Genomic DNA, 14,737 nt, shown 5'->3' with positions numbered 1-14,737 from the left:
AGGAAGAAAAGCACCCATAACAGCTGTCAGTATGAAGAATTTAAATATTCTCCATGATTTATGGAGTGCTGCTTCTACGACGTAATCCAATTATTCTGGGTGTATGGCAAAAAAATGTCTTGTAGATAAAAATTAGGCTATGTCTCAAAATAATAATAATAATAATAATACACAATCTCGTACGTCAATCAGACCCGTTTCCCCCTAAACCCAGATCAAAATAGATTGTTCTTTGTTCTGTTCTTCTGAAAGAGACCAGCATGAGCACATTAGACAGCAGGTAGCCTCAAACAGACCATGCTGGCTGCAAGATGGTCCCTCCATTTTCACCATGAAGAGGCACAGACACTGTGTCAGTCTGGGTCTGTTTTTACTGTCTGCTCCTCCTGTGCTGCTGCTGTAGGGCCCCTACAATATTCTCTCAACTTCCTCCAAATCAATGATTCTCATGCAAGTCGACTGTGGTAGTTTCTCTTTTTTAGGGGGAATAACCTACTTTCCGAGAAGTGTGGATACGGTCCACCCACCCTATGCACCATTTTACGCAGGTTTATTGTTTCCATTTTATGGCAGTATGAAATAGGCTATCGATTTAACTTGTCCTATTTCAACTTTGGCCAAGATTGGATTTTTAAACGAGCTGGGCTGGGCATCTCCGGCCGGACCCGCCTGGGAGCAGAGGAGCACAGGCACTGTGTGACTCGCAGGTCGGAGTGCGCAAAGCAACGCGCCCCTGTGATTCAGCCGCAGTTTCCAGACGGTGCGCAGGTGGAGGAGAGAGGAAGCAGCCGCTCGGGACGGACAGATGAAACGGCCAGGGATGTTCAATACGCGCCAGATTTATTCCACCTAAGGAACAAAACCTTTTTTTTTATTTCTCCACCCTCTGGTGTTGCATTGATTTGGAACCACTGACTCGATTTGGCGCAGCTGTAACCCGTTTTTCATCCATGACAAAAGTTTGACTGTTAAAAAATGATGCTCTGCTGCGCTCATGTTTTTTCATGCAATGCTGTGGATTCCGGCGTCAGCGTAAGTGACCAGTCATCACTTGAGAAATAGCTGCGATTCTTTCGGTCCTAATTTCGGTGCCGGTTCCAACAAACAGAGGGCTTTTATTCTCGCGCATCATCGCTCGCCCGGGATTTGCATCCATTTGAATTTATGTCGCACTCCATAATGGACTTCCTCGGACTGTACTTCTTACAGCTGGCTCTGATCGGTAAGTTGAACAACACCTGGAACGTAATACAGTACAGATGAACTTGTGCAAAATGAATGCGTTGTTCTGCGGTTTGTCGCTGCTGCTCCTATTAGACCTGTTATCAGTCTGAGCTTCATTAGCACAACTGTTCTGAACGATTCCTTTATTCACTTGCTTTTTTTGGTCAAAGTTGCATGATGAGATATTTCTTTATCTGCAAGACCAGCCAGTTAATGTGAACGGATGCACGACAGGGTCCCGGACAGAGCAGTATACTGGTTTATAAGACCACACAGAGACTGATACTAACAGCGGGGAAGCGGCGACTCTCCCCGGATTTTTTCCACTCAAGAGATGCTTGCAAGTCTCCTCTCAGCCTCGAAGAGCAATTGTTCTGTTACCCTGCAGGCAGAACAGATATGCACACGATTCCTTAACTGCAGACTGATGTGAGATCAGATTACGGGAGGAAAGAGAGCCACGGCTGCTGGTCCCCAGTTTGACTGCGAAAAAATGCCAATGCAGACAAGTGTGTGTCAAAGTGTTTGTGTGCGCGCGCGCGTGTACCAGCCCGTGTGGTTGTAGTCGCGCGGGTGTACGCGCACGCTTATGCACCTGCCTCTGCAGGTGAGTTGTTTTGCCTGTATGCATGCGGTGCGGACTGACGGCGTTTTTGTGTGCGTGCGAGCGTGTGCATGTGTTTGACTGCAAGATGCACAAAACTGCCCAAAGTGAGGTGCAGGATCAAATCCAGTACTGGAATCATGAGCAATGTCCACCGGCATTGCGCACACACACACACACACACACACACACACACATGCACACAGCTTTTTCTATACCCAAATCTATTAATCATGCTACCTGTACGCTCCTCATTGTGCCAGCTGGTGCAAGTCATTTCTAATGTCAGAGCTGTTTTCCGCTGGTCTAATTTAAAATTCATCCGTGGTACAAACTCGAGACATTTTTTTGCTGCTCTCTGTTCTGTAAGATTCCCTCAGCACGGAGAGGAACAACCCACCGTCCTGCAGAGCACAGCGGGCTGGAAGCAGGACGTATGGACGGAGAGATTTGTATTTGTGAGATTTATAGCCTTGACGATGACAGCTCCACATGTCAGACTCCATTTCCCTGTGATGCAGCTGGGATTGCAGCCACTCACGAGGCCCACTGGAAGCAGCCTTGCATGCTGGAAGTACATTGGAAATTCTGGGGCTCCCAGACAAGCTGTTCCACCACCTTGAACCCTGAACACAAACACGCTTGCAGCACTCCTGTCCGCCCCACTTCCCCTAAATCATGTGATGCTCTTATCTCCCGCCTGTCTCCGCTCACATTTCACATTATATGTAAAGCGCGTGTCACCATGCTGTGCTGTCACTCAAGACATGAGCCGGGTGGGTAAGTGAAAGCAGGATGTGAGGAAGGGAGTCAGTCAGTCCTAGTCTTTTCTCTGCAGATATTCTCACCTTGTCAAAGAGAGGTGTCAAAATGGCAGAGAGTCTCTTACCCAGGGCCTCCTCATCCCGTCCATCAGCCACACAGGGAGGCAGGAGAGAGGGGGGGGGGGGGGGATCAAAGGAACTGAAGCAGCTTTAGCCTGAAGGTTAGAGATGGGAAGACGGAGGTGGTCGGTTTGGATCCACACGGGAGAAATCAAAGTGGATGGGTAAATGAGTCTTAAAGTGTTGTCAGAAATGTTGGTTTGAGAGCACCTGAGCGATTCTTCAGGGGGAGAAGTGGTAAATACAAATGGTAACTTCAGAATTGGCTTCTAAATCTGAGCTGCAGAAATGTAAGGATAAGACGCCGGACAACATGTTTATGTCGAGTCAAATCATCTGATGTCTTTTCTCTGTTGTCTCCTTTGTCATGCAAAGCAGAGCAGCACCATTTGAATATAAAGTAGAACATCAAACCCCATTAAGAAACGCTTTTGTTAATGGCTTTCATTTTGATGTTATGTTGCTCGAAGAGCACTCAAATGTGAGTAAAGTCATTTTGCACCTCAGAAATGTACCAAAGTGTCCTTTAGCCCGCTTATCAACAGCACTCGCTCTCAGGTGTTTGTGTGTGTGTGTGTGTGTGTGTGTGTAGAATGGCTATAGACCGTTTCAAAGGAAGTGACCCTCGGCTGAGTTCTCGTTACCGGGAGAAAGTGTTTATTTCTAAAAACCTGCGGAGCTAACCGTGTACGTTAGCACATCATAAACTAGTGTCAGGACTTCTAGGCTACGCTAGCTACTGGATGTAAACACATGCTGCCGTTGCTTCCTGATAATTGTAACAGTGAATAAAGTTCTACCCGGCTTCACAGGAACAGTGTTGTTCCTTCACTTCATTGTCTTCTGTCTCGATCGCCAGATGATGTGATGGTTCACTTTTACACTGTGATCTGTGGCTTTAAGCTTCTATCTTTATATTTTTAACCTGTTTTCACTCAATTGCATTGCGAGGCAACAGCTTGGGTCCATGTTTGCTTTTCGTCCTGCTGCGAACACGAACATGCTTCTCCATAACTTTCCAGCCAAACAAGGCTTTTAAAATGCCCGTGGTGTCCGGGGGGGGCTGCATTAATATCTGTCCAGTCTAATGAATGTCTCTGTCTGATGAAGTGTATGTATGCTAGATTAGCATGCTGTGTTTTTTTGCATTTTGTGAACTTGCAGGGCTAAACTCATGCCTTGAAAAAAACCAACCACCGAGCGCCTATTTACTTCAGATTGAAATTATCATATTTGCTGCTCAGTCTCGTGACGCTTCAGTGATTATTTGCCCACGCGGCTCTGAACATTTTGCAATCATGACTGTAATAATTTGACCAGTTTATTCTGCATATTATTCTCCTCTAAGTGGTAGGCAGAAAATGAACACAGCCTACCCTTCCATTTGCTACATGGCGGAGCATTTGTACTTTTTTTAACAGTGTGAATAGTGTTCCATCCACGGCGGTAATTGGCTGGCATGAAATGATGATCATCAATATGAACGGCCCACTACTTGAGAGCGCCGTGCTTACTTTTCCCAGCGTGACTTTTTGGTGATTGCTTCATCACAGGGGCAGCAGTCGTGGAGGGAAGGTGTGAACAAGTTTGAGGATGCGCTAAACGGCAGGGGTCCTTCACAAAAGACTGCTGCAGCGGTGGAGGAGATTCATCAGGGTGGGGAGCCAGGATCATGTCCTATAAAGAGGCCCAGCAGACGGAAAAGGGCATCCACTCTTGCTTTTACATCAGCCTGTTTTGGCAAGCAGATGATTATGTGTAATTTGTTTCAAAGTGGTAGCTGTCATCAGTTGCACTCAGTGGGGGGAAAGAAAATACACGATCAAATTGCAGATTCTAAAGTCAAGTCATTTTTCAAACGGCAGCGTTTCATTAATACTGGAGAATTGATAGATGTGAGACATCTTTACAACACAAGAGAGTCATGACTGACGAGAAGCAAAACAAACAAGTGAGAACACAAATTAAATGTCAGACGTGATACAAATATCTCGACTATTACGTCAAAATGAAAATAATTTATACTCTTATTCAGCTGTTTTTTATTTTAAACCGTCGATGGTCATGGCTTGGTTGTTTGTCAGGAAAGGGATTGAAATCACTCATCGCAGCCAAAGAGCCATTTCTATTTCATATATTGAGGACTCCGGAGAAAAGTTACCCAGAAGTGATTGCAGTGTTGACTGCTGATTACCATTCTTCACTGGGTAATTATTGACTGATTCACTTTCCAGTCCAGTTGAATAGATGTTTAAAGTAGTCCTTCAGTACTTGGCTTCATTATTCATTGCAGTACGTAGAGTGATCCAATCTTCAGAAGCAAAGAATACCCTCAGATCGTTTGAACCCGTCTGCAATGACTAGATTCCCGGGTCTGTGTTCTCTTCTCTTGGTTTCTTCAATTCTCTTTCTCTGCAAGAAGTGATGGCTGATCCGAGTCAACCTTTTGACATCTACACAACCTTGTTGCAAATATAAATATATATATATATATGGCATCAGTGATTAGTGCTGGTTAGATCCCTTTTAGTGGATCGGGTAACGACCATGACGTGATTGATTCACTTTAGTTTCTTTTTCATTTTAAAATTCTGTGTTTTTTTTCTATCACTATCACTCATTCAGTCGTGTTGCGCAACCGCCTCAGTGTTAGAGCCACAGCGCTCTTCGGCTGCACGATTCCTGAGTTCTCTGGTATCGTATTGGTACTCGCTGTCTGAAGATACCCTCTCTGTAACTAAAACTCAGTTCAGTGCATCACTTGGTGGTTTTGATAGTTGTAAAATATTAAGAAGGAATATGACAAATACACTAATTGGGCCCAGTAATGCAGGATACTTCTCATATAGAACTATTTCTGCTTGGTGGATGTTTTCTTCAAGCTGTGTTATTGGATGTCTTTGGCCACAAGGGGGCAGAAAAACAGCCAAATGAATAATTGGTTTATTAAGGCGCAAGACTCAGCTGCACAGTATAAAATGGTGCTTAAAGAGGCTAGGAAGTTGTCATTTCTCCACACAAATAGCTTCCTAATTAAATACCCCACACACAATCTCACATGGAGAGAAAAGCCTCCTGCGTATCCACACCGAACTCCTTCTGTCGCTCTCAGCAGTTGTTCAGCCTCATCACTATGCTTTGTATGGGAATGAATAATGTGCTCCTTTGCATGTTTGGTAACCTTGAATTGTGACTGATAATATTATGGGTTTTTGCAAGTATGCGCTTAATGCATTTATTCTGACAAATTTGTAGCCCACCTCCTCACCACCACCACCCCCCCTGACACATGTATAATTCATGCTCACCGGGTCCACATAGCTGGTGCAACGTTGCCCAGTTTCTTGATTTCTCTTCTAGTGGATCCTCCTCCTGTGCCTTTAAATTCCTCTGACAGGGAGAAGGGAGAGAATTGCGTCGGAGAATTACAGGAGCAAACATAGCGAAGAGGAGGATGTGAATGTGAATGCGAATAAGCCGTGTGTGACAGCGAGAGAGGGGATTTATTTTTCCGTGAGGCTGGAGCTGTCATCGGGCATCTAACAGAGAGGAGAGATATGTATCCTCTATAGAGCATCTCACCAGAGCTGAGTTGCTCTTTAGATCCTGCTCAGTTTGGAGCCTCAGATTTACTGTGCTGCCCCCCTTTGAATAGCGTTTCTGCGTCCCTGTTTAGTTGTTTATGCCGAGCACTTGTTGCTCCACGTCCCAGAAGCAGAGATGGAGGAGATGGCTCGCCCCAATCTGCACCCAGGATCTTCACATTTGCAGATATCGTTTTTGACACCCAATCCATCTTGTGTGATTGATTTAAATGATTTCATTTGTCAACTGTCTCCTCGCTGAGATAATGCCATGGCTTTAAAATAAAAGTTTTTAGGAACACTGCATTCGTCCCCGTCATTACGACTCAACAAAGGAGTTGAAACATGGAAGTCAGATATAGCCGCGTTTCATTTGGTGGCTCGTTGACATTTAAAGCCGGTTGTTCTCTGCTGTCGTGCTGGTTTTCACGCTCTACTGTGTTATCTCCGCCAGGACAAGTAATACTGTATGTACAAAGAGCAGATGGAAGCAATTACAGGCCATCAGCAGTGGAGAAAAGAGAGAAATGGACGCCCTAAGATGGAGATAAACAGTCCCTGGAAGAGAGGGACTCAAACTGCAGCACAGATGCTGGTAGGGAGGATTTTGTCGGCTGAATCCACTCTGACAGTGCTCCTTATTATGTTAAAACCCCGTCATTTCCACCGGCTTTTGTTGAGGGGCGATTATGCCACAGAGACAATTACCCTGCCCTTGCCTCTCTGACAGGATATGGCATTTACTGCCACTGTATTCCATAGCCAGACGTTTAACTTTGTAATGAAAAGGCTGCAAAATGGTTCGGGCTGATCGTGAGAAAGCCTAAAAGGGTGCAATTAATCAGAAGAAAAAGTTTTGTGAGTAGGGGGGAAAAAGGTGGCGTGGAGTTGGCTTGGCAGAGAGAATGACAAGTGGTAATGAAACAAGCTAGCTCGACTTCAAGGCCCTTCATCAAGTGTTCACAGTACTTAAAGCCTCTAAGTGTGTCTGTCAGTGCGTATTTAAGTATAAGGAAGTTCCAGCGTCTCATTGCGACTGGCGAGAATCATTATCCAGCCCCATAAAAGAAAAGGCTCCTATTACTCCACCATTTCATTATAGGTGGCGATCATATTCTCATCTCGTCTCTCGCATCCGACGTCAAACCGTCGCTGAAAATCACGAGGCGCCGGCTCCCGTTCACATGTACCCATGTGTTAATCACACACGGCGTTCCAGTGCTGCCATCTTGTGCCTCTCCTGTAAAGATAGCGTGTTACTTTAGCCTGACTCAAGTCAAAGATGTATAACACACAGTTTTTGTCCTCAAAGTGTCCGAGTAAACCAGCAGGTTATTGAAGAAATACTCCATTTGCTGAGAGACAAATGTCCATAATGTTGCTCAGAGATGTGCCCTCAGGTGGACTCAGGGTATTTACAAGCTGTGTCTCCATTAAAGATTGATCCATTGATAGTTTAGTTAACTATTCATTTAACTGCCAACTGTTCTTAAATGTGACTATTTTCTGGTTTCTTTAGTCCTGTGTCGACATTCAACGGAATATCTTTGAGTTGTTTGAAAAGCTGACATTTGAGGAAACATTGATCCGTGCGTGGTTCAACACTTTTCTGACATTTCATAGATCAAACTAATCAATAAATGAGAAAACAGTCACTGATTAATCAACAATAAAAATAAGCGTTAGTTGCAGCCTTACTCTCTATAGTTAGGCTTACTAATTGTATACATTAGGTAACATGTTGGCCTACCAGCGATGGACACATGTTATACTAGCAGTGAATAATACAAGCTTTGCTCGGTGGTCAATCAGACTGAGACTTTAGAACATACTCAAACAGTTCAGTATTGTTTCTTGTGATCCTGCAGATGTTTCACCATCATCCATAAATCGGATTTTTTTTCAGCTTCATGCTTATTATTATTATTTATTGCATTGTGTTGCATCAACAGCAGACTCAATAACCAAGAGTATTCAGTTTGTATACTGAGTGTTTCTAGTACACAGTACCTCATTTTGTCACTTTTCCAGTTTGAGTGCACAGTAGACTTAGAGCCTGCGTAGAAGTAGTGTTCAGCATGGAACTGGGACACACTGCACGTCTTTAACCTGAATAAGATGCAACTGGACAAATACGCAGCTAACATTTAACATTCTCCATTTTTGCTTTCTTGACCATCATGGGGGGGCAATGTTGGAACATATTAGTGGACTGTATCTTTACGTTTCTTTGATGGCAGAGAGTTTATGATACAAAATGAGTCTGTTTTGTTCTGTCGGTCTCTTGTAAAGCTAGTCACCCTAAAGAATGTCCAGACAGCCAGTTTAACCAGTTTAACCAGTTTAACCAGACTCCTGCTGGCTCAGCTTGTTTAGTTGGCATGGAGGACAATTCATCACGTGGAAAGCTTCTCAGTTAGTTATTGCAGATGTTGACTGGAAGAATCATCTGTCAATGAAATACAGTGACATGTTATGTGAGGGAATGGCGAGGCCCAAATGACTGTTGAGAGTAAATAGAACAGTCTGGAAATATTTCTGTGGTCCATAAAACAAAACTGCGTCTTAGGACTTGACAGAATAGCGATATTTGTTTGGGTTCAGATCCGCCTTGTAAAAGAGGTTTTTATAAATTCAGTTTCACTGTTTCTCCAGATTATTATTGTAGCAGCAGGGGTTGTCTTTGAGGATTAGGAATGTGTTCAAAAGTGCTTATTTTTGTAAACAACTGCAGCTTTTTTGCCGAGTTTGTTCACTTTAATGAAAAGAGTGTCTTTTGTCATGAACTCAAAAGGCATCCAAAGATATACAAATAATAATTACACGAGAGACAAAGTGTCCATCTCCGCCTGCCACAGCTCACATTTAGGTTAGGTCATGCTAAAGAAGTAGCTCCTCCACTTGCCGGCTTACTTTTCCCCGACAACTCTCAGCAAATGAGAGCAGAGAGCAGAGGGGGAGCGGAGATCCCAGTCCGGAGCCGAATCCAGATGACATCCTGCAGCCTCTTCTGCAGACGGGGGCTCCGGGATCTGGGGAGCTAATTGGTTTTTAATAAGAGCTGCGGTTTTATTTATTTATATTTTTTTGCTGCAGCCTGTTGAGATAGACACAGAGGAATGTGTGTGAAATTGGGACTCGGGGATCAGGTTTGGTGCCAGGCAGTCAACTGACTAAGGCAACGGGAGGTGGGGGAGGTGGAAGGGGGAGGAGGGGGAGGAGGGGATGTGAGGAACGGGCCAAATCGCAGCAGGCGCTACACCCAGCCTGTCTCAGATATGTGCCAGATAACATTTATGAGGGCTAATAAAAGAATTTGCGGCTCGACACTCTCGCGTGGCTCCTGCTCTGTAGTCTGTTGGTGGGCCGCTCGGCGGATTACATCTTTTGTGTCTTACATGTTCCACGTCGTCACCCAGGCAGACGGAAAAAATAAATAAATACAAAAAAAATTGGAAGATGTTCAAGATTTCATGAAGATACAAGATCCAAAAAACAGTTTATTGGCTGTAAGGATGAGGCAGTTTGTGTCTTGTCGCATTTCCCAGAATATCTATCGCACAAAGTCTGATTTAGCTACTAAGCGACAGCATGCAGTGTTTTTGCATTAAAATGATATTAGACAACGCACCATATGTTATACAATATCACGTGGTCTTTTTCTGTGACCTTGTGTTGACTCAACCAAACACACCATCCTGCTGAAAGCAGCCTTTCAGTGATGTTCGAGACGTTCTAAACCATATGGACCTATTTCATGGATCCAGTTACTAAAGACCCGTTCTTCTCTCGGTTAGATGACTATAAAGGTTATGGTTGATTTCAGGACAAATAAAGAGAAACTGCAATAAGAAAAACATGTTCTTTGGTACAGTCTGTGCACATTAACACCTCAGAGAAGTCAATACAGCTCCCAAGGACTCCCACGTTATGGTGGAAATGTCCAATTAGCAAAGTAAAAGTTCTGTTAAGCAGCAGCCTGAAGCAATGACACCTTGCAGAAACCTGATAAAACATTCATCGGTAAAGCAAAGTTTGGCTGAATTCAGCAGCTTGGTGTTTTATTCGTTGAGTTGAGTGATACCACGCTGACCAAAAACATAATAATAAACTTCTCACAACCCAAATTTCTTTGCGAGACCTGTAAATCACCATCCAATCGATCACATCTGCGATGGGTTCAGTGATTTGTTGTTGCCTAATCGGGTTTTGTTGGCTGGATTAATAATAGAGATGTATTCTAGCTACCTGCTATATCATGAGAAACGTGTTTTGTCCCGCCCCTCCTCCATTGTGATTGGACGGCTGAATTAAAAAGTGAAAGTTAGGAGCACCTCATTTCACGTCACACAAACTATTGATTGAAATAGTTGAGCTAAAGGAAAGATGTTTTTTTTTCTCCTTGCTGATTTACTGTCTCTTTAACTTTTGCACACTACAAAGCTATCAGTTGAGTCTTTACGACGAGCGTCACCGGCTCCGTCAGATGAGTGACAGGGGGGCGGGACTACCAGCACACTGTCAGTCTCGAGCCTAAAAGAAGCACATTGGAGTTTTAGGGGAAGAATGCTAATAGAGAAATCTGACAAAGACGTTCGCAGTGAGAGTTAAACTGGTGTTATTAAACTATCAATACATTTATGTCCTGCAGGCCTGGGGATGGATTCCATGTGACTATCATACGCAGCTCAGAATAAGACGGGGCAACCCCTTCCTATCTCCGCTCAGTGGATCATCTCCCTTTAGCTAAACTGATAAATCCTGCCTTCAAGGTCTTTTTTGTTCCAGCACATCTAAATACAGTTTTTCTTTTTTTTTTTTTCCTGTGGATTTATTTCAAAGGGGATTTTAGAGGGTTGTGATTGACGTGCTACTCACAATGTCTCATAAATGAGTTGCTTTTTCTTTGCCGTTTCATCTGGTGCATGTTTTCGCCGGTGGGATCACAGATTTGTGTTTTATCTCTCTAATGTGAACGGACATATCGGATACCGTCGGGTTTGAACTTGTGACTCTTTTGTGTCAACCGCGAGGTCAACCAGAAGTTTTTCTTTATGATTAATAAAACTCTCATCCAATACGGAGCGATATTAAAAAGATGAATCCCTGATCTCATTGATCTGAACATTTCGAATGCACAACGGACTGAGACCTGAAGATTAGTTGAAGCAACAAAACTAAGGTGAGGTAGCTTAGTAACACGAGAATGAATGTAAAATAGGATTCAGCGGCAGTGAAAGGTACAAAGTGGTCTAATTAAATCCCTCTCGATGTAAATTCAATTTCTCCCAGGCCTCACGGCATCCTGTCGGTGACAGAGCGCGGCCTCTCTTTGTCGTCCTATGAGTAAATTCCAATTAGCCAGCGGGTGTATGTTGGTGTGCCAGTCAATGACGAGTCAAAGCCTGTGTTTTAAAGATGATGACAGTGGCAATTTATTGACCGCGGCCCTTTCGGTGCCTCTTATGTGGAACAGTAGACCGTTTCCAGAGATATTGATTTTTCTTTATTTGCTCACGGCAGGTTCATTTCTAAACCGGCCGCTGTAGGAGAATAAGTACCACCCGGCGTTAATCGCTCGGAGGGGTTTCTTGAAAATATTGTAACACTCGCGCAGCCCTTTTGTGCTGTAGCAGCTTCTCCAGCCAATTAACACCGACGTCCCCTCCTAAAGTGTTTATCATCTCCTTTTGACAATTGAAAATATTCGCCCCCTGGTGTTATCCATTCCGGGTCATTTTGCTACTACGCTGCCAGTCCTTCGCATTCATTTTCATAGTAACAAGCATGCGTGGAGATGCCTCCGAGATCAATTACCTTCCCACTCCCCAGATATGAACGATCGCACACTGAGCACACACACTTTTCAAATGACACTCATCACCATCCAAACTAACGCTTCACGTTACCTCCATCTGGTCGGAGATACAGAACACTTCAATGGAGAAGAGCTCGAGTCAAAGGGGCGCTTTGTTCCTCCCTGAACGATCCGCCTCGCTGACACTGTTGTGAGCCGGGATCATTGAATGAATGTCAACACGAGGACTTTGTGTACTGTCTGTGTTTCTGTATATCTGTATGTTGCCATATGTGTATCTGTATTTTTCTGTGGACTGGCTTGTGAAAAAAAACCCCGATATCCCTCCTGGACAGTGAATCTAAATCTAACCTAGAAAGAGAGAAGCTTCAAAAGCAAACACAGATGTGGAGGACAGTCAACACCTACACCTGTCTTAATCCGATTGGGCCTTTGAAACAGAAGTAAGAGAAAGATAGACTGCAGATGCACACCAGCTGCAGCCTCAAACCACAAATGCACACACACAGACGCACAAACACTCAGACGTTTTCTTCAAATCGAATTACTGAGGCCTGCTGCGATAGCCGGTGTCTGCGCGGCACCCGTCATCATCTGCGTTTGCCTTCAGAGAGCCTCATTTATTTTGAGAAGAGTTTTTTTTTTTTTTTTTTTCGGACACACGGCCTCTCATGTGGAACAGTGAATATGAGATATAAAGCCTTCCTCGTGACTTTAGGCCGTGGCGAGATCAAACGCAAGAGTGAGGGGGGTGAACTGAGAGATGGAAGAGAGGGAGAGGAAGAAAACCAAAGAGAGTGAGGGAGAAGTCTTTTCCAGACGACTGCTGGCTCGGTCGGGGCACGTCTCATCTTTTGGTTTAATTTGCTGCTTTTAACTCCGTTCATTGCCCTTCCCCCCCTTTCCCGTGTGATCCTGGATCCTCGCCCCCACCCCCCCCCCCCCCCCCCCCCCCCCGTAGCCTCAGGCCTTTCTACTGAAGTGTGACCCAACCCACTGCCATTGATCTAAGGTCACTCGCCATCACGGCGGTGACCTTTCACAGATTCCAATTATCTGATAATCCACTGCATCATCCATCCCCCAGCTGGTTCAGGTATTACATTTTCCCACAGAGCTGCGGTAGCCAAGTGAAACGCAGCGCTTGGGGTTTTCTTGGCTTCAAACACTATCAAAGCTCCGGCACTTTTTTTGAGGCTTTTTCAGCCGCTCCATAATAGCGCCGCTGTCGAGGAGATGAATTATGAGTAGATAGCCTCTGAGGTCAGAAGCACTTGACTTGCTCAGATACTAATCGATGGTATCTGAGCAAGGTAATGGACATGGCCTCCCTAAAAGACAGGAGAAGGAAGTAAAGTAGAACTCGTCTGGGGCTGCGGCAGATTGGCTGTCGTGGCCCCCAACCTTTCAATGCAGCGGATGAAGTGAAAGCCCCTCCTCCGCTGTCAAGCCGATCTGATCAGCAACCTGAACAAACTCAGGGTTGCGTGTTCGCAGCGTGGAACAAGACGCCATCCGATCTTGATAGCGGCAAGATTAGATGAAAGCCATCGAGCTGCAGAAGAATGCCCCTCAGTGTTACCCGGCCGTCACAGAGTTCACGAGGTCTCGGCCCCCATCAATATCGTTTAAGGACTTACACAGTGTACCAGTACTCCAGCGCTCCGGGAGCTGTGTTGTAGTACACTCCTGAGCAGAGGCCAGAACGCATTATACGACCAAGAGGCCGGCCTTTAGACGGCGTGCCAAGAATCTGCCGGGGCCAGAGCCGTGATAGATGGCGAGGAGCGCCGGATGTTTTATTGAGGCTGGAGCGCGGCTTGTCGTGACAACCGGAGTGAATGAGATCCTTGGCATCAGTGGGCACCGTTGCCCCTCCGGTCTCTCTTTTATTATTACTTATTGTCGTACAGCAATAATGTTGGTTCAGTTTCTCCCGTTATTAATTTGCAAACTCGACTGTTAAACTGTGAATTATGCAACACTTGGACAAAAAAAGAAAGGATGGTGGCTAATCAACACGACAATGCTGAGGATATTTATAACTCTGCCTGGCTCCCGTTTAAAAGTAGTTTCATGCGGAAGGAAGGAAGGAAGCATATCGAAAAATAGGAGAACAAACACCGACTGTAGCACTTCTCCGCTGGTCCTCTTGATTAGCCAACTGATAGAAACGTCCTCCTGATATTTACAGTTTGATATATTTGCATCTAGCGAGTTCTTCTTCAATCACGGTGACATGAACACCGTGCAGTGTCTGTTTGTGGCTCATTTTAAAGAGATGTGATCATTATGTTGTGGTTTCAACGGATTCCAGTTTCTATTCATACTGCCACATGTGTTATGTGGAGATAAATATGCAGACGTGGGCATATGTGCTTAGTGATGCTTTAATCAGTTTTTACTCCCTCCTCTGAGCAGCAGCATTTTACTTGAAGCGTTCTCTTACTGCACCTTAAAAACGTCATCGTCGGACATTATCTGAATGTCTTCAGATAACAAGGTGAATGTTTGGTGAATGTTTCTTTTCAAGGATTTGATGGCGATGGTGTTTTCAACCACCGTGACTTCACTGTTTCTAGTGTTTCAATGCAATCCCTCTTTGCAGGTGGACGTTATTATA

At 44.6% G+C, this 14,737-nt stretch overlaps 1 protein-coding gene across 1 annotated transcript in view; it reads left to right on the top strand.

The window, feature by feature from the left end:
- Positions 1-923: 923 nt before the first annotated feature.
- The window catches only part of gfra4a (GDNF family receptor alpha 4a), a gene marked incomplete at its 3' end in the record, with an annotated part of 116,836 nt that continues 103,022 nt past the window's right edge, over positions 924-14,737 (top strand). The window contains exon 1 of the mRNA XM_079174061.1: positions 924-1,222. Coding sequence (XP_079030187.1) covers positions 1,165-1,222 — 58 coding nt within the window. The 5' untranslated portion in view covers positions 924-1,164. The remainder of the gene's footprint in view (positions 1,223-14,737) is intronic.

Source organism: Pholis gunnellus (genome assembly GCF_910591455.1).
Source record: "Pholis gunnellus genome assembly, chromosome: 15".
NCBI classification, from domain to species: domain Eukaryota; kingdom Metazoa; phylum Chordata; class Actinopteri; order Perciformes; family Pholidae; genus Pholis; species Pholis gunnellus.
Note: the sequence above shows the minus strand (reverse complement) of the source record. Positions and strands in the feature narration are given on the sequence as shown.